Source organism: Chaetodon trifascialis, chromosome 6 (genome assembly GCF_039877785.1).
Source record: "Chaetodon trifascialis isolate fChaTrf1 chromosome 6, fChaTrf1.hap1, whole genome shotgun sequence".
NCBI classification, from domain to species: Eukaryota; Metazoa; Chordata; class Actinopteri; order Chaetodontiformes; family Chaetodontidae; genus Chaetodon; species Chaetodon trifascialis.
This window is the reverse complement of record NC_092061.1, coordinates 2257990-2277452: the sequence shown is the minus strand read 5'-3', so window position 1 is coordinate 2277452 and position 19463 is coordinate 2257990. Positions and strand designations below refer to the sequence as shown.

The 19463-nt window shown below is 43.0% G+C and overlaps 1 protein-coding gene across 1 annotated transcript in view; it reads right to left on the bottom strand.

The window, feature by feature from the left end:
* mvb12bb (multivesicular body subunit 12Bb) overlaps window positions 1–13113 on the bottom strand; it is a 29640-nt gene extending 16527 nt beyond the window's left edge. Inside the window, exons 1-5 of the mRNA XM_070963860.1 lie at window positions 13021–13113; window positions 7903–7998; window positions 6018–6108; window positions 4880–5009; window positions 4631–4741 (exon numbers count right to left, since the gene is read on the bottom strand). Of these exons, the coding sequence (XP_070819961.1) occupies window positions 4631–4741; window positions 4880–5009; window positions 6018–6108; window positions 7903–7998; window positions 13021–13113 (521 nt within the window). The remainder of the gene's footprint in view (window positions 1–4630; window positions 4742–4879; window positions 5010–6017; window positions 6109–7902; window positions 7999–13020) is intronic.
* Between the last annotated feature and the right edge of the window lie 6350 nt (window positions 13114–19463).

Here is a 19463-nt window from a genome sequence, read left to right as displayed (position 1 = left end):
AAGGTTGATTCCACTGCTGAGGAGGAAAGGTACACATCTTTCACAGCACTGAGGCGCCCAGCGGAGCCATAAAGTGCAGGGAAATGTTTTAAATGTATTTTCAGGGCGCCTGTGTTTGCCTTGTTAAATTAGTACTCAGAAGAAACAAAGAGAGGAGAGAAAGTATTAAGTCGGGCTATTTATCTGAATATCTGAAGGCGGGAAAGTGGCACTTAAAATCCCGAAGACTCAGCGTGAAACCAGGGAAACGCTTTCCTACAGGCAACCTCCAGGGCGGCTTCACCCATCTGTCTGAAACACAAAACTGTCTCAGTCCAAAGCGGTGATTTCTAAATACAATTTTAGGTGCATTGGAGAGGGTAACATATGGCAAATCAATTAGACAGCTAATTCTTAAAACAAAAACACGGAAAGTGCATTTGCTAATCAACAGCAGTGTTGGGGCTCATATTATGTCGGCCACTGGAGTTTTGACAACAATTAATCCTCATTTCAGGCAAGGAGAGCCATATTGACACATACTCCTCATTTGAATATTCAATTATAGTGTAGTTCCTCATCAAATTATAGTAAAACTGGGAACGCGGCCTGAAAGATTTACGCAATTACAACGCAGATCAAGAGTCTTATGTTCCCACGAAATCTGCCGGAGTTAAAATCATATTAGTGCAGCAGAGCAAACCACGACACTGAGGATTACTTGACAACATGAATTACAGTTCAGCAGATTTTTTTGTGCGGTGATCTTTAAGTTGTTCCATGTGGAATAAGGAAAAGAGTTGTCTGTGTTAAAGAAAGAGAGGAGGAGAAGAGAAAGTGGGAGAGACAGTGGGGACAGACAGGCGGTAGTCAGCGGAGAGGTAAGATGAGGATGAGAGTAATATCAGTGAAGAGCCAGAGCTGCGATACGGAGCTGGAAGCTCTTGTTTTGACACACATCCAGCCTCTCCCATGACAACATCTCCACACCTTCCTCTATGTGCCGACAGTGCTGCTTTGTGGGAGCTGCTTCCTCACCCATCATTATCCTCCTTTAAGCTCGGTGTCAGGTATTGAAAAGAGGATCTCTCCGAATTTGGCGGCAAATCGCTGAACAGTCTGAGCCCATCAGATCTTCGCTGATCATTCGATCATTCCTGGCACCGCTCAGCGTCCCCTCCGCTTGATCTCCGCTGCTTTTCGCAACTTTTGTGAACACAACAAAGTAATGAGTGAGACGGAGCTGGGAATGATTGTTCCTCAGCACTTCAGATGGGAGATCTGTCAGGCGCCACACTGACAGTCATGGCGTCTCTTTCCCTCAAGAGTCGTGTGCAGTGGGAGGTCTTGGTTAACCAGCGAGCAATGAAAGCTGATCCGACGCTCCTGCAGAGCTGCAGCGATGTGTGGAGTGTCACAGGTAGAACACGGTGCAATCCAAAACGTATTGATACACACGCCAATTCTGACACTGATGACTCTCTAGGCTTCACGAGTTAAAGAAAAAGTCACCTACAGTGCGAGATGAAAAAAGAAAGATACTCGGCCTTGACGTTTTTATCGGCGTACACTTTGATTTAAAAAGCGTCCGTGTGTACAACAGCCTATTATTCTAAGAGAAATGTCAAAAACCTTGATTCTGAGTGAAGCTGAAGAAATTGCAATATTAGGACAAGGCTAATTTATGCTAGCAGCCACCGCAGAGGTCAGATATCAGCCTCAGCAATGACAGTTTTATCAGCAGAACAAATGGCAGCGTTGGCCAGGAAAGGAAGGAGGGGGATACTTTACTGGACATATTAAAAGGCTGACCGGACGGCGCAGCGTTTTCACATTATGAAGTCAGGGAGTGGCTGATACGGTCTGTCTTGACAGAAAACAAGCCAAAGAGGCTGACACCAAGCCGCAGCGATGAATCAAAACAGGACAGCGCTGAAACGCTTCAGACAAACTTGATAAAGAGACATTAAACACACGAGGTTCAAACACTCGTTAAGAGGCCTGCACCCGAACGCTTTTAGTGGCTCAATATGGTGCGACAGCCTGAGCCAATAAGAAATAACTATTTTAGCTTTAGTGTTTATCCTTGATCCTGCCCGGACTGATAAAACTGAACTCGAGCCGAGAAAATAATTATTCTTCTTCTAATTCGTGAGATTCCCTCTTAAAGGGTTTGTGCTGGGAGTCAAAGCTGAGACTCTGTCTGTGCTTTAATGACACACAGAACCTGTTTCTCAATCACACCAGGACTGAAACTATGATGGAAAAGCTGTTTGGACGTTACAGCCTACAATTCTTCAGGACGTCCCTGCAGTGTATAACAAGAATTCCTTCATATTATAATTAATGTAATTAACGTGACCTGAACGTGGATAAGTGGCGGGAGACGGATGGATGGATCGACCAATTAAAAACGATTCATTACTTTTACAGCAGTCACTTTTCAAGCAAAATATCTGCTGGTTTTTCTTCTCAAATCTAAAGATTTGCTGTTTTCTGAGAGTAAATGAATATTCTGAGTTTTGGACAAACCAACCTGAAGACGCCCCTTTGAGCTGTGGGACGGTGTCACAGCTTTTGGACATTTCATGCACTAAACAAATAACTGATTGAGGAAAAAGCGGAAGATTTACTGATGAGCCTCCTAAGCTCACTACAATCCCACTTTCACTTTATAAGTGTGCAACGTCCCTCGACAGCTCGCGATCAGATTCAAAAACATTTCATGGGTGATGTTAGTGCCTACGGCAGGCAAGAGAGGACATTTCAGCCCGGCTTTACCTTCTCCAGCCGCTTTCTCAGGAAACTAAATTCTGAGCTTTTAAAAACTTTCAGGACCTGCAGATCCCCTGTTTTTAGCTGACAAAACAATACAAAAACAATTCAAACACAACACCTTGGCCTTGATGCAGTAACTGTGTGCATCCCATAATGATGCAACACCCTGCAGACACCGTGTGCTGCAGCTCGGCGCCGCTGGAAAAAAACCTGATTTGCGGTTTTACGTTGGTACACAACTCTAACAAGCTCCCGCTGCCTGAGGCAACTTAACATTTGAGAGGGATCACTGCAGCTTTCAAAATTATAAGGGTCATTAAAAATTTACACATTATTGACTGTATTTAAAACATCTTTTCCACTGACTGTAAAGAGCACTTAAATTTAAGAGGTGCTATTCTCCAAAGGCCATAAAGTTGTTATAGATAGCCCGAAGGAGGCGTGGAGGAGAGAATTTCCTCCTGCTGAATATGAATAAAGTATAGTGGGGTGATACTACACACACAGTTACACTGCAGTACTGCATTACTTCAGCAATCAGCGAGTGTTGAAGAGCTGTTTATAAATCACTGCATCTCATGTGTGACTTTAAAGAAACTACAGAAACATTTCTAGCTGTGTGTATGTATGGCTGTCTAAAGTGCATGTAACGACACAGAGCGGATGCCAGATAAACAGTCAAAGAAGTGCCGCCGTCTAAATTGCCCACACTGCCGTCCTTATGTGTCAGTGCATTATGGATGGAAATACTCTCAAAAGAAGACTCTGACTGTGGAATGAATTTTAATGTTAATACAAAACCCGCAGCCTGTGATCTCAGCAGGCATCAGGAGGGGGTGTGAGTCGCTTCGAGGTGCAATTTATTCCAACCTCTGAGCCTCACCAACTTGAAAGTGGGCTTCAAAAGAATGGAGGATTACCGGTAAGAGTTGCGAAGGCGTACGCACGAGCCCGAGCGCCCACCATCACTTCAGCACATCAAAGATTATTGACCATCCGCTTCCAAAATATGGACAATTCACAAAACTCTGCCCTGTCTGAGCTTGGGTTTCGAATTCATGGCCGTCCGTGTTATTGTTCTCGTCACATCGCTTACGGCCACGTGAACAGGAGCTCTGTTTTGAACGCGCCCGCTGGCATCCGCCGCTCTGGCCTGTTGTGGCTTTTAAGTGGCTTTTCCTCAGCTCGGTGCAGAATGGCAAAGCACTGCACTTCAAGCTGGCAAAGCCATCAGCGCCCCGTGCCAAGCCTGCCTCTCCACAGTGCCGTCACACTGAAGGAGTCTCGATTGTTTATTTACCATTTGCTGTGGAAATCCCCAGTTCTTCATCGCGATAAATAATTGAGCTGTTTGATCTGGACACAGTACAAAGGGCTGCTCCACTCACTCTGAGGCCTGAGGCGGAGGAAGCCCGAGCAGCGTGAGCAGAGGAGGACACACACACTCCAGCATGGTGGAGATCTTGGAGCTCGCCTCCTTCCTCTGCAGCTGTCGCTCTCCGGGCTACATCTCCTCCTCTTTGTCTGCACAGCACAACGCTGCTGTCACCGCAGTCAGAGGAGCGACCTGCCTCTGCCTCCTGGGACACACCGCAAATAGCAGGAGTTTAGCCCTCATTGAACTCATGTTCTTGTTCGGGGGATCCTGTCTAGTTAGCCCGTCTCTCCGGTTCGCCCTCGCTACCTCGTTGTCCAGCCGCAACCTTTACGGCAGATTGCCCGGGAGTGATCAATTGCTTGTGTCTTCATTGTCGTACATATGGCACACGAGCGAAAGAGCAGCTTGAGAGTACACTGAGCGTGAAATCCAAAAGAAACAGGGAGGGAAGTTAAACTTGAAGAGGCCCTGCTGAAAACGGCGGCTTGATGTTACCTTGGTGCTCTGGGTGGAGCGTCACTGTTGACCGTGGTGGACGTTTCCTTGGACAACTCAGGCTGAGGGACATTTGCTATTCGACACCACATCCCCATACTGTTTATCTCACTGTGTAAGGATGAAGAGGAGACATTCAGAGTGCTTCACTTAGCTTTAAACAGCAGGTTAGTTATTGTTCACAACAATCAGAAAGTACGGTGATGAAAGAAGACGCATCATGACTTCAGTGCAGTGCAAACAGCTCACCCTATGCAGGTGTAGTTAACAAGGTGGTACTTGGACTTGGCGACGATCTGGATGTCATACACAGCCGTCTTGGCAGCCGCACGAGGGCTGATTTTCACACAGAGCCTCCTCTTCCTCATGGCAGTTTCCTCTGATGAGTCAGGTACACATGAGGGTGTCAGACAGGCATTGGCAGAATTATCTAATTCTGTCATCTGAGTTTCAAGCTGGAAAAAAAATAATCTACAGACATATTGAACCTCTAGGAGAAATATATATTCACAAATCCCACTTTGCCATTTACTCATTAGCAGCCTCAGAATAAGAGATGAGCTAATATCAGTTTGTGGGTGACTTGCTGTGCTCAAAGGGAAATGAGTGGACAGAGGAAAGCCACAAAATCCACATGTGTTATTATCATTTTTATCATTTGAGTCGGTAAAATGACAGAAGCAAGAGAATCCTCCATCAGCTTTAGTGCACAACGGGGATTTAAAGCGGATATTCTCAATAGAAGCTCATACATAATGTCACATGTATACATTAAACATGGACTCACATAAAGTAATAAAACATAAAATTACAACACAGCCAAACAAAACATAATCTCTTTTCTTCATTCTGGCAAAAAAAGCACTGCCATGCCTTCTTATATTGCATCTGTGCCTCGCTCATTTATTTCCACTGCAACACTAGAAAAGTGCAGTGTAAATGCAATGATAATAAAAATAATAAACAAGCTGTCCTCACTCCCAACACCAAAATATTATTACATTTCCAAGGCATGGATAGTGAGGGGGAAATACATAGCACTCAAAAAGCACTAAAGCATTTGGGAATGCATTTCATTAATATTAGATAACCCCCATCCACTCGTCCTCTCCCCAAATAAATACATAAATAAATAAGCCCCTCATAAAGAAAAGCACAGCTCCAGCTGAGATAAACAATGACTCATGATTCTCTTCTCTTGTACCTCCAGGGCAAAATGTTTATTTTATTCCCACAGTCTGCCATAAATTAAGCTAACCTGCACCCATAAAACATTCACTATCTCAAGCAAAGCTGCCCCTGAGGACCTCTGCATAAGCTGGTCTGAGAGTGAAACAACAAGAGGAGGAGGGGAGCGAGCTGTGGTCGCTGCTGACTCTTTACTTACTGCTGTCCATTGTTTCTTCCACAAGTGTGAAGCCCTCCGGCAAAGCATCCCTAATGTCAATCACCTTCACGTCCACAACGACGTCGGGCCCCTGAAAGACGGAGAGGGAATTTAACGTCACGTATGCAAATTATATTTTAAAGGACAGAGAGCAGGAAAGAGAAAAGGTTAGTCATTTTTTGGAGGACTCAGGAAATAAAATGCAGAGATAATAAGAGTCAATGATTTACTAAAAGCTCAGGAAGTCTCTAAAGAGAAGGGTTGACAAAATAGCTGAAGTAATTACTCTCTAATAGCGCCTCTTTTTTTACAGTGGGAGAATGCATCTGTGAACTTGTAATCATTCTCAACCTTTTGGCGAGAAGCTGTGGGATGATGGGAGACAGAGGAGGCAGCCTAATCAACAGAATGGGACTGGTTAAAAACAATCAGGGACTGTGTAGTTGACATTTTCAAGCATGACTCTTCCCTGCCTCCCATTACATTTTCATTTTTTGCCATAATAAATTGCAATAATACACAGCGGCGGTGGAGAGTGGGGCGAGCCAGGCGTGACTCGATGCGTCCGAGAAGGCTGGATTTCACTGCTACTGTTGCCCGACAGTCATTACCATTAGAGACATTTTTTATTCATAGTTTTTATACTGACTTAAGGAGAAATATGGATGAATGTTATTACTATGCATGGAACCTTTTTTTAGCGTTTTCCCCTTTTTGCTGGAGAGATTTCTTCCATCAGGGACTGACAAAAGGGGCTTTCTACCTCCAACCTAGAGTATGATAAATCACAAACTATTTACTTCCCCCCACGTAATTCAGGGGCTAATTTTACAGAATCTGTTTTTGTCATAGACAATTACAGTGGGAGCTCCATTGACTGGCAGACAAAATAGCCTTTGTTGATGGCTCTGTCATGTTTTATTTGTGTCAAAATCTTTAAAACAATGTGGACACACATTTTAAGATAATATACAGGAACTAGGGGAAGGCTATTTGTATGCTATATACTAAACTGAAGAGCAGATTGAGCTCAGGCACGAGGCAGCGGCTGCCACGTAGCATGGCTATTTTTTGGAGGACAAACTGTTAAAAAAAAAGACTTCATTAAGTCCTGAAATTGAGCTGTTGCAAAATAAGAAAAATGCAGGTTTTGTTTACAACGCTGTCTGCATTATCTACCTGCAGCCGATGGAAATAAATTAACAGACAGCCAATAGTAAGCTGTCTGAGCTGAGGTGAGACAGGCCGATAATGCCGGCCACAGAGCAGCTGACAGCCATGCAACAAGCCGTCAGCTGAGGGCTGCAGGCGGGAGACGAGTCCAACAACGACCCAACAGCATTGTGAGAAAGCTCCAAAGAGCGTTTCAGCCACAGAGGAGCCCGCTGCTGCTTAAAATGAGAGCTCTATATATAGACCAACTCTGCTGCAAGTGCATTCTGTGGAGTAATTTCTTACATAAAAAGGAGTATTTTCATATTCACAATTATATGTGCATCAGCTTTCAAGAACCACTGGCTGGTAACGTTTCCTCTACAGGGACGCTGTTGATTGAATAAATTGGAATAGTTAAAATACAGCTCATTGTTATTTCATGAATAAACATAAATAATATCCTCAGGAGGACGTACAACATGAAAAATATCTCACCAAGGTATTATTCATCTGGAATATGCATGCAAATTCATTATATGTAAAAGTTCAAAACTGCACTGCCAACGCTGGCCTTTTTTTGGGGGCTTTCACTGATCAAAGTGCAAAGTGCAAAAAGATATTCTGCAGGCAGAAAACTGAGCTAATAACCGCTGGCAAACAAAAACGGTGCTGCAGATGAGGTGTTATGGAGAACGCATGGGGAAAGGGAGAAGTTTACATTCACACTTACAGTTTTTCTGGTGAAACAGAGGTAGCGAGTGACCTTGGATTTGAATAAACCGTCCTTCCACAGGTCGGCGTCAGAGCCATCTGTTGTTTGTGCAACCTACGTGGAAAAAAAAAACAAGGGGAGGAAAAAAAACATGCAGGAGGTGGGATAAAGTTAATGTATGTATGCCATGAGCGTGTTGCTTTTGCCTCTTCCCTTGCATACTAGCCTTAATTAATGCTTGCCAACACGAGCGCTCCATCTCATTAGTGCTCTGCGTGGGTAAAGGAGTCTTAGCCTCCAAAAAGGTGGCTAAAAATATCATCTCTCGGGACCGAGCTGATTAAAGATGCCCTGACAAGGATCTGCTCTAATAAGGAAACCAAACTTCAATGTGCTTCTGTGGGAAAGCAGGGATTGTATTGGGGGTGAATGTGGAATATATATTTTGAAAACCTACTGTACCATCCCTTGAGCAAGACACAGGTAAACTGAGAACACTGCACAGGCATCTTAAATACTCTGCTGCTCTACCCCATGTGCATCGCTCTATTATTAAATGAGACAAGTCTTCTAAGAATAAATTACTGAGGATTTAAAGCTATTTCATATGTATACTGAAATAAGTCTAAATGCAGAGACCCGAGCAGCCTGCCCTTGTACAAAGGCTCATTCAGTGGAAGTCAGTAAAAATAATAGATTGCATCATATTGGCAGCTTGTAGGCACCACGAGTCGAGCTCAAGGTCCAACACTACATTGCTATGTAAATGTCGGTGCGCAGGGCAGAATGATAAAGCAAAATATAACCTGCAGACTGCATCACAGAGACTCTTCCATCGTTCCAGCAAATATGCTTGGCTGAAGCGTCATGTTCCATTGGCTATCATGTGAGAATCACCTAAATAACTGCCAGAGTTATTTTCTAAAGGGATCCTTTACAAAGAAGAGTCAATCTAATGAGGTTCATTCAAATGAAGAAGTCATAGATCTCTGCACCCACCCACACACATTACCCCCTTGACAATAATGATGAATGACCTCGGTGACTGGGTGGGGGAAACATGGCATGGGGAGATTCATGAAAAACCACCACTGACTAGATGGGATGAGAGCGGAGACTAGACTGGGGAACAGAGATAGATAGTGGGGAGAGAGAGAGAGAGAGAGAGCAGGGGATGAGCAGAGAGAGGGATTGCGGGGCGTCTCCAACAGCAGTTCCATGAAAGGTCCCAGAAGGAGCCTATACATCACCAGCCTCCCTCTTCCTTACAAGACAACCCGTCTTGGCCACTTTTTCCAGGTCAGTAGCCAGCGTATCCTGTCAGCGTAAACAAAGGGCTCGCTTTGTGAAACCCAAAGTCAAGTTGAGGAGTAACGAGGGCACGGTCCTCCTAGGAGGCACCTCAGGCATCATCCTGCCACAGCCGCCGGCAGCAAGGATGCGACGCAGCTTGAATGTGAAACGCCAACTGCTGAGCCACAGCAGAGGAGGCACGTGTAACGTTGCGATGGCTCTTCTCTAACGCTTTCAAGTCTGGCGCCGTGTGGCTCCATCATTACGCAGACTTCAATGAGAAGAATGCCACGTTTCTGATAAGACACGTCACGGCTCTGATATTGAAATATGGTTGTATCATTTGATTTAAAACGCAATGACAGATTCAGCTGCCACTTCCCAAAATCTAAAGCTCGCAGTGATCTAAAAGCCCACCTGCGAAACAAGTCTTTAGGGGGGTTGCTGAATACTCCGATGAAGGATCTCTGGAGACAGACACCACCAGCAAGTTACTATGAAGCATTGAGAGGCACAGCTCTGGATAAAAAGATATGAAGGCATAAAATCAAAAACCTCTGGGGAGTGAAACCAGGTGGAGAAGATATAAGAGAGGTACAGGGAACAAACTGGTCCCTTTAAAGAAGAGCAGAACAACTGAAAAGTGACTGAAAAACGTGATAAAATAAATAAACTGACTATGTGTCAAATAGCGACAGCAGCAGTGACTGTTGAAACAGCTCTTTGACTTTCAGTAACAGTTTGACATTTTGTGAAATGTCGAGCTTATTGGCTGATTTGCTGAGAATTAGAGAAGATGCACAGTGTAAAGCTAATGGTGGCGCTGGTTGATGATTAGCTTAGCTTAGCTACAGACAGGAAGCAGAGAAAAACAGCCAGCTTGGCTCTCTCCAAAATTAAAAAATATGCCTGACAAATTGCATCTAATTTGTTTAATCCTTAACAAAACAAATGCCAAAATTTGTGGTTTTAAAGGGACTCGCACGCTGCGACTGTTTGTACCTCTGTGCAATAAAGACATTAAAATCATTTTCACATTTCTGCTTTTGGTAGAAACATGTTAGCGGGTGAGCTTGAAGGGTGTTTTACACAGAGCTAGGCTAGCTGTTCCCCCTGCTTCCACTCTTTATGCTAAGCTAAGCACCTTCTGGCCCTTTCTCCAGACTTTGGCATGCGAGCGGTATCTATCTTCTCTTCCAACTAATAAGCATATTTGCCAAAAGTTCAAACTAAATCCTTAAATAGAAAGACGGACAAGCAGCGACTGGGTTTGTAAACTCCTAGCTAATCATAAGCTAGTAAGCATCTTCAAATAAACTTGCATTTCAGTAATGAGTTTATGAGCATAACATGTCAAATGCTCAGGTGAATCTGAAATACACGCGTATCCCCTTTGCAACCCTTGCACAGAGCGTGAGCGTGCGTTTGATGTTGGGTGGCTGCTGGTGCTTCAGCAAAGCTCCTGATCCCAGCGGAGCGGTGTTTGATCTGGGCCTGTGCTCTCTTGTGTTGGAACAACCTGCTCAAGTTCAGAGATGTGAGCGCATCGTATCAGAGAGCAAAAGAGTTAATCAGCCCTTTGATCTGCTGTATGAAAAGTATGGTAAGTATGGTAAGCAGTGGGTATTAAGGAGGAATTCCAAAAGAAGTCTGGAATGAAAGGGAGAAAAATCAATACAGCGTAATATCCTGAGACTTCCCCTTCGCTGTGCTGCATTAGTACACGGATGCCGAGCGTTGATATTCTTGTTTGTTTTTCAAGTGTGCAGATGAAAGACCACATAGTGATGTTCAAAAGACGTTCTTGAAGATGGGACGAGTGCATGTGTGAGAGGCCTTGAATCTTCTCAGAGGCTAACTTGTGCTTGACTTTTTATTCACAGGTATAATCTTGTTATTTCTTTGCCTTGAAAGTTCTTTATTTTATTTCATTAAAGGAAAACTAGCAGACTGAAATATGCCACTAAAATGATTTTATTAAAGATAGACTTTAAGATATCTGGAGTATTTTCCTCTAAACATGCGTCCTAACAGGAACAAACATGTCACACAGACAGGAAGCAGCATTATTATTATTATCAATTAATTTTTAAGGTTAATCGATTAATTGTTTAGTCTATCTAATGTCAACAAAAATCAGTTTCCCAGAGCCCAAAGTGACATATTCAAATGCTTCTAATGTCCAACTAACAGTCCGAAACCCAGAGACTCGGACATTTTTGCTTGACAATGACTGAAATGATTAACTAATTATCAAAATTGCTGATAAATTTTCTTTCATTTGACTAATCCTCACAGCTTTAGTCAGCAAGCTAAACAAACTCACTATGACGATGCTAAATTGTTGACGTTCATCAGATGTTTACCATGTTCACTGTCTCAGTTCAGTGTGTCACAAAGCTAACATTTGCTAATTAGCACTAACGCAAAGTACAGCTGAGGCTGATTAGAACGTGATTTATTATGAGTTATTAGGATTCACTCATTAGTATTCATACTCTGGGCACAAAGGATATCTGAACCAAGTTTCATGGCAATCCATCCATCTGAAAACAATAAAGGTGAGCCTCATGATGGCGCTAGAGGAGATGTCAGCTGATGTAGCTGATGTAGCTGATGTGGCTGGATCCAGTCTGGACCAAAGTTGTGGTCCGACTGACGAACTGACCGGGTGGAAATACTCGTTACTGCATTTGAAATTGATTAAGAATCTATCACAGAGATAAACACGAGTCATTAACAGGCAGTAACCAGCTTTTAGCCCGACAGAACGTGCACAGTATTTGCACATCAACTGAAATGTACTGGCACACAGGAGCAGCAGAGGAGGAAGTCTGACGGGGTTTCTGTCTGTTTGTCACTGCCGTGTGGCGTGTATGCAGTTTCCCCGCCAGTGGCTCCGTTCTGATGCCAACCCACCGTCATCTGCCAGAGATTAAAACAAGCTGGGTGTGTAGGGTGGAGCAGGAAGCGCTGGAAACTGGGGGAACAGGGAGGGTTTGCGGGCGTAGTGGGAAAGCGAGGAGAAGTCAGAATAGGAAGAGAGAGAGGAAGCGAGATCTGCCCTTGAGCTTGTTTTGTGCTGAATTCAAGTCAAACTCTTTTTAAGCCTCTTCTGCTCTTTCAAAACCGAGAAACATCCACATAAAGCAGCCGATCCCGCACTACATCCATTGTTCTTCTTATTATTCCTTTTTCACTCATGGAAAGTAGTTTTGGTTACAGCGTATTATTGGTTTTGTAAAACTGCTCTGGGAAATTAAGAGCTGAAATGAGCGAAATAAATCAAATATGAGATTAAATGAAATATCGCACACATTCCTATTACTGTTAAAGCTGCTGTGGTACATGAATATAAGAGAAACGTGGGGGTATAAATGATTCTGGTGGGCATCAACCAAACATCATTAAACCTTCGCCTCTGGTGTGTCTGCAATACTGGTGGCAACCAATAACAATGTCAGGAAGGGAATCTTCCTAATCATCAAAGTAAACTTCATGAATAAGTCATCTAACAGCTCTGACACAAACACCATGGAAGGCTGCCAACATCCTGGCTCAAAGTTGTGCTGTACAGTTACAGCAATTATACGTACAACCAGCAGCAGAGAGCAGAAACAAGCTGAACAAAAGAACAGGATTAGATTTCACTTCAGACTCTCAATGAGTGGTTTTAGGTCATGATGTGAAGCTGGCAAAACACTTTAAAATTGCACAAGAGTAAGAATTTCTCCTATTTTTGTGGCTTTTACAGTGAAGGAGATGAAAACTATTTCGTAAGTTTATTAAACCCAACAATGTTTCAAGACAAATATTCCCTGAAAGTTCAAAATGAATACTCACAACATAGTAGTCCTCAGGGGCCTTGCTGGCCGAAGCGACGACTCCAACCACAGAGATGGGCTCTGCAGGCAGCTGGCTGCTCACCTCCGACATGTCGAAGCTGCGTTAGAAAAACAGCCTCATCATATTTTGGCATTTCACCAGAGAAAATTAACACACATCACGCAATTCAGTGCAGCGTCTGTGCGCACAGTGCATTTAAACATACAACAGTGCAATTAAAAAAGGGGTTACTTTAAGACTGAAGGCTTTGAATAAATGCAAATGGTGAAACAACATTTGCACTGCAGCCTTCAGGGTCATTACATGGAGAATGGAGGGGGTTTTCTTGGCTGAGACGACCACATTATTGACTTCTTGATGAGGCTTATTAGGATCTAGAAGAAAAAGCGGTCACCTAATCCAGGATCAAATGACAAGTGAGACCAATGACAAAACAGCATTTGGAGACCACCCAATGACTTCACCAAATCACAAATTAGAGGGAGTGATCACATATTTTCAAGGAAGTCCCAATCAATTGCTATCCGTTCCTGTCTAAGGGAATTTTTCCCTAATGGGTATGCAAGCCTTTTACAGGGTAAGTGGCTTTGCAATGGTTCCCTTACGCAATTTTATTCGATTAGCTTTAAAGCATTCTTGTACTAACTGACAAAGTTGCTGCATTCAATCTTGATGTTTACGAAATCTATTGCAATTAAGCTGATCAAATTAGGGGATTTACTCCAGAAACAGCTGTCTCTTTAACAAATGCTGGATAGCCGTACTTATTCAAATGAAACAGGATAGCAAATTAGCTAATAGAATGAAGGATCTCTTTGTAACATTAATTTGTTCAAAACGAGCTTTGTTTTCCTGCACAGCATTAAGGCTCAGAGACTCATCAAGGCGGACCAAAGAAAAATCCATCCAAACTTATTTCCAGCTCCCGAGGAAAATATCAATGTGTTCATACACGATGCTCAAACTGGAATAGTGTGTCGGTGATATTCAATAACTCCAGCAAACATGAAGTTTAACTCCATATAACTGTAAGGCAGTCCTATCTAGTCACTGAGAGTTGGTCTAAAACCTTTGTGACCAGCAGGCATCACCTCAGTGTTGAAAAGCTGAAATAAAGGAGTTAACATGTCTACTATGGCTCTGAAATCTACATATGGAAATGAAAATTACTGTCAGATTGCTGACGATTAATGAAGATTTCATTAATTTTTAATTCTTGTGTAATTCATGAACTAATAACTAACCAATAGCCATTTAATCAGACAAGATGCACAGTTGGAGGGGCCATAAAAATAATGACAAATAAGCATTTAATACTTGTACCGTTTAACAGCCCAGTCAGTGCTAACAGGAGCTCCTGTGGTTACAGATGGAGAAATAACGTTAAAAACTAGCTTATGAGCACACTGACTTTCTCTTTATTCAGCTACTTAGGAACTTAGCTAATGCTATTCGTTGGTGTTAATCATTAGCTTGAAGCGGTAACTTACCATGCACGTTCAAAAATAATCTTTTATTGTTAGTTTACTTTAGTGTTTGCTCAGCTTTCTGAAAGCCGTCAGAAAACCGCTTCACTAACGTTAGTTAGTCAGTCAGTCACGTGACTGGATCCCGCTTGCTCAGTGGCTACCTGAGGGCTAGCTAGCTAAGTTAGCTAACGTTACAACTGCGCGTTTGGCTAATAAACATATATTTATGATAAACCTGCCGGCCGGCTGCTATAGATGAACATTAATTACTGTAAGACCACCAGAAACTGTCTGAGTTTCAGGAAGTGAAACTAAAATCCAGAATAGTCCTGGTTCGGTGATTGTTTACCTGGTTGGTCTCCTGAGAAGCGTCACCTTATCAACTTCGGACTTCGACCCCGCCAACCTGCAGTAAGTAAATACTTCCGGGTACGCCTGATAACTGATTAACCAATCGCCATTCTAGATCTAGGATCTGCTTCATTGACACGTTCACGCCCGTTTTTTCCGCAAATAAAAAGGATAAATGAATAAAATCTGAACCGTTTTAAATTCTGTTTGCTTATTTCAGGGGACACATTTTTTAGTTACACAGTCTTTTAACTGTTTGATCCCCTCACTTTCTCCCACTTTATTGTAGGCCTATATTGTTTTAAGCTGCCATGCACAATTCCTTTTGGAAAGTAGTTTTAATTTATCCTAAATGAGGCTCCAGTCTGCACTTAAACTTACTCACTGAAGTTGCTTTTTAACAATAATTTCATCATTTATTCTTATGGTTATCATGAGTTGCTGATAATAATCAAAACATGCTGCTGAGTCTATGCGTGCAGCACAGATGCACTGGATTCTCCACATTTAATTCAGCAGACGAGAACATCGTCTGAAAGCACCATCAGAAAGCTATATGAATGCTAAATGTGCCAATTAACTTTGTCAATGTGAGTTGTGTATACATAGAGGATAAGGGCCTGGGCCAATGCCCCATTGACTCGTGGGTGTATTTCTTTGCAATAACATTTTGAGATTCAATTTGGCGATGGTAACGAAATTAAGGCTGTGCTTCACTAAACGACTATCATTACATGGATGTATCTACGGGTCATGGCTTCTGACAGTTGGTTGTCTCTCTGATCATCACATGTCATTACTGTAATCAGATAAAAGTAAGATAAAGAGCAATGTATTAGCTTAGTGGTAACATTAGGATGTACATCTTCCACATCACAAAACTTGAAAGCATCTTTGTAGACTGTCCAAAACACCGAGGGGCGACAGATGCTTTCCCATCACCCAGTTTATTATTTCTACCCCCATCACACCAATCAAATAAATTATTTCATTGTGCAACTATTATCCTAATTTATTCAAATCACAGACTTGTTGCTCTGTTCTGTGACATGGTGCCATATGCCAGCATGGTGTCTTCATTGGGGCCACACACTGTGAAATGTATTTATGGGCTTACATGGCTGCGCATGATGTGATCACTTTTCCCTTTTGTACATTTTTATAAGGCTTCTGTAATTAGAGGGGAGACATTCGGTGGGAAACTGCCACCTCCACACTCACTGCTGAAGTGGCAAAGTCTTGCCTGTGTTTGCTGACAAATGTTTGGATTAGTTTCAAATTTAAATTTTGTAAATTCTCAACAAGCAAACATGGCACCGCCTGCTTTTCCAGCCCTGTATCTATATCAAACAACAGGCCTGCATGAAACCAGCTGCACCAGTAGCTTGCTAGTATCTTCCTGCTGTTCTGCCGTGATTATCTTTTGTAAAACCTCTTTTCACTGACTTTAACTCCTCAGGAAATTCAGAAGAATACTTGAACATATTGGCAAATGCACCTATTTGCTATCTTGCTGGGTCTTGCTGTCTTACATGTCTTTACCTAAATACAAAGCGACTGTGTTAGAGTAGCTTAGCACACCGCTACCAATCCTCATACCAGCATGTCTGAAGCTGCTAATTAACATACTATAGCTCGCTTGTTAATCTGTGCAAAAACAGAAGCGCAAAAATGAATTTGTGGGGGTGTGAGGTTATGTGCCTGAGTATTTCTTCAGCAGGCACACAAACCTAACTTCCTACTCATTCCTACTTATTACTTTAAGGGCTAGTCTTGTCCAAAAGTGCATCTCAGGCTGCCGTGTACCCACTGAACTTTTCAGTATCTGAATTTGAGTTGAAGATAAGTGAGAGTAAATCTGAGATTCAGTAAACATTATTAAACTACTGGCCTCTTGATTTAGTTATTATAGGTAACAAACAACTGTAGTTCATTGGAGCTCCTCTGCGTGTCAATGAGGAAGTGATGTGATTGGTCAGTAAATGGTAGACGCTGCAGCCGGACGCCGTGCTTCAGATCACACACAGCAGCATTTGGATGGTTTTCTGTGTATCAGTGGATGAGGACTCTTTTTACAGCGCTCTTACTTTGTCAGCTACAGCAACACCCACACCATCAACACCACCCACCTCGCACGTACCTAATCCTACACATGCTTCCACATCAAGGTGTTGACAACCGTCTGAAACAGCCATGCTCATTTTATGTAGAATTTGTGGTAGTGCTGAAGTTGATAAGATAAAATCTCAGGTGTCAGTGGGAAAAAAAAAAGAAAAAATAACACACGCTCCGGCTGAGAAGACGTACACCTGCTAAAGTAATGGTCTAATTATGGAATAGGTGATGAAACACTCATTGAGAGTCTGGAGATATCAGCAACACATGCTAACTGTGAAAGCCATCAGCTATTACAGTGTTTTAATGTGCGGCGCAACGCATGCTGAGGATTGTGGGGTAAGATGAATGATGGCTGTGGCAGATTTCTGTGGGGGAGCGTGCCAGTGTAGGATGCATAGCATTACAGCTGGCATTTTGAAAAGGTTCATTAAAACTGTGATTTCTTTGTTCACGCTTTGTTTCATGCATACTTTATGGCACATCTCAGTTAAAGCCGACCCCATAAACACTGGATCATCTTATCATGTGCAAAATATCATACGCATCCTCTGGTAGGTCTTAGCAGTGTTAGTGGTGAGTGGTAATCAGTGGATGACAGAAGAGCCCCTGGACCAGAATTATACCTCGGTGAACAACTTCGCACCCAAATGAAAAAAAAAACAGCAAAGGTTTTCTTTTCATGTGTAAAGGTCATACACTGTGTTTTGTAATTTGCTGACACTAGTCTGGGGACTGAAGATGGAGATTTCTGTGTTGCCACCCTGAGAGTAATAATATCCCTATCTCAACTTGGGAAATCTACTGCGCCCCAATGTCCCCATCACCCGCATGAACCCATTATGGGCTGTGCAGAAATCTGCAGGTCTCATTTCATATATGACCCTTACCCCCCTCCTCCTCTCTTTTCTGTCTACACATAAAAAAAAATCCCTGTGTCTCCTGAATAGCTTATAATAACAAGCTTTAAGAAGCCTACCCTTAGTGCCCCCATAGGATACAGCCTTGCAAGGCTCTATAATATCATGCTTTTTTTCTAATTAAAGGTCAGTTTGGTCCAGTCTCGTTCTTGCCTTGGCTGAAAAATCTCCTGAAACATGATGGCTTTGCCAAATCTGATTTAATTTTCCATTTATGCCATCTGTTTTCTTGGCTGAAGCACTGACTTGCACAAGTTGAAAATGTAGGAACTGTCAGATTAATTTCTTCACATTTGTAGTTAAAGATAAATCACATCAAAACAAGGAGAAAGTTCTTGAAATCCCTGTGGATAATATATAACTTTCCCAGATGAAGCAGCGGATCTTTATTGGACGTATACAGAACATTTTTTAAAGTCTGGGTCCATGTCGAGCTTCTAAAGAGGGTCAGTCTACCTTAAGTAATTTCTTTGGTAGTATATTGCACACACTCATCCCTTACCAGCTTACACTTTATCGCTCAACTTATCATCAAACGCACACCCATACACTCACATGCATCCGTGCATGCACGGCACACACACACACACGCAAGCATACACACATATACTTTCCTCCGTCTGGTGGGGAGTCTGGACTGCTCCGACTGACTGCGCCTCACTGCCCTTGTGCAGTGGTGTGCCAGTTGTGCCTTCCCCCATCGCTGTGAATGCCACCATCTGGTGTGCCACGTGGACATCATAATCTCCCCTTAATTACATTAGCAGTGCAATCAGTTACTGCATTACAAGGCCGGGCGAAGAGCTTTTAAATCTTGGAGGAAATCATAAATAATTGCACTAAGTACCCAGCGCCAGATGTGCGTGCCAACTTGGCTGGCATGAGATAAATAGTAACCTCAACAGCGGTGTTCAATATCGACTCTGCAAACATTTTTGGGCAGTATGATCCCCTCGTCTTTCGCTCTTGTCCCCGTCCTCGTCCTTTCCCTTCGGGTTCTCTCACTTCGTGTGTGAAAGCACACAGAGAGGTTGGCGTCCATTGACTGTGCAGGCGGCTACCTGTTGCTCGCCGTTTCCCTGCTGCCGTGTGACTGATGGCATCCAGGAAACAGTTTGTAACAAGGTGTTTCACAGCGTCACCATTCAGTCCATTACTGCACCCTTCAGTCATTCCTCAGTCGTGTAATTAGATGTTTCTCAGGTATCTCGTGTTGGAGATTGAAATCTTTATGGACTCTGAATAGTTGGGTTTGGTGTGTGAGCGTGTGAGCAGGGTAGCAAGTTATCACACATTATGAGCCGCCATCACGTCTTTCTCCTTGGAGGGGATGTTGCGTTGTGTTGCCTGGTGCTTTTCACTCATCTTCCTGTCATGTTTCAGCTCCCAGGGCTGCTCAGACTGACACACTTCTCACACACTTCATTGCCAGCTTAGAGCACTTCCTCTTCCTCTGGCCAGTCGGGCCCACTATCCTGTGTCGGTACACCAGCGGCCACCAGTTTTCAATCATTTTTTAAATCTCGCATTTTGAATTAAATAAGGCTTTAGTGGACATTTTCCATCACGGCAGGAGAAGCACAGG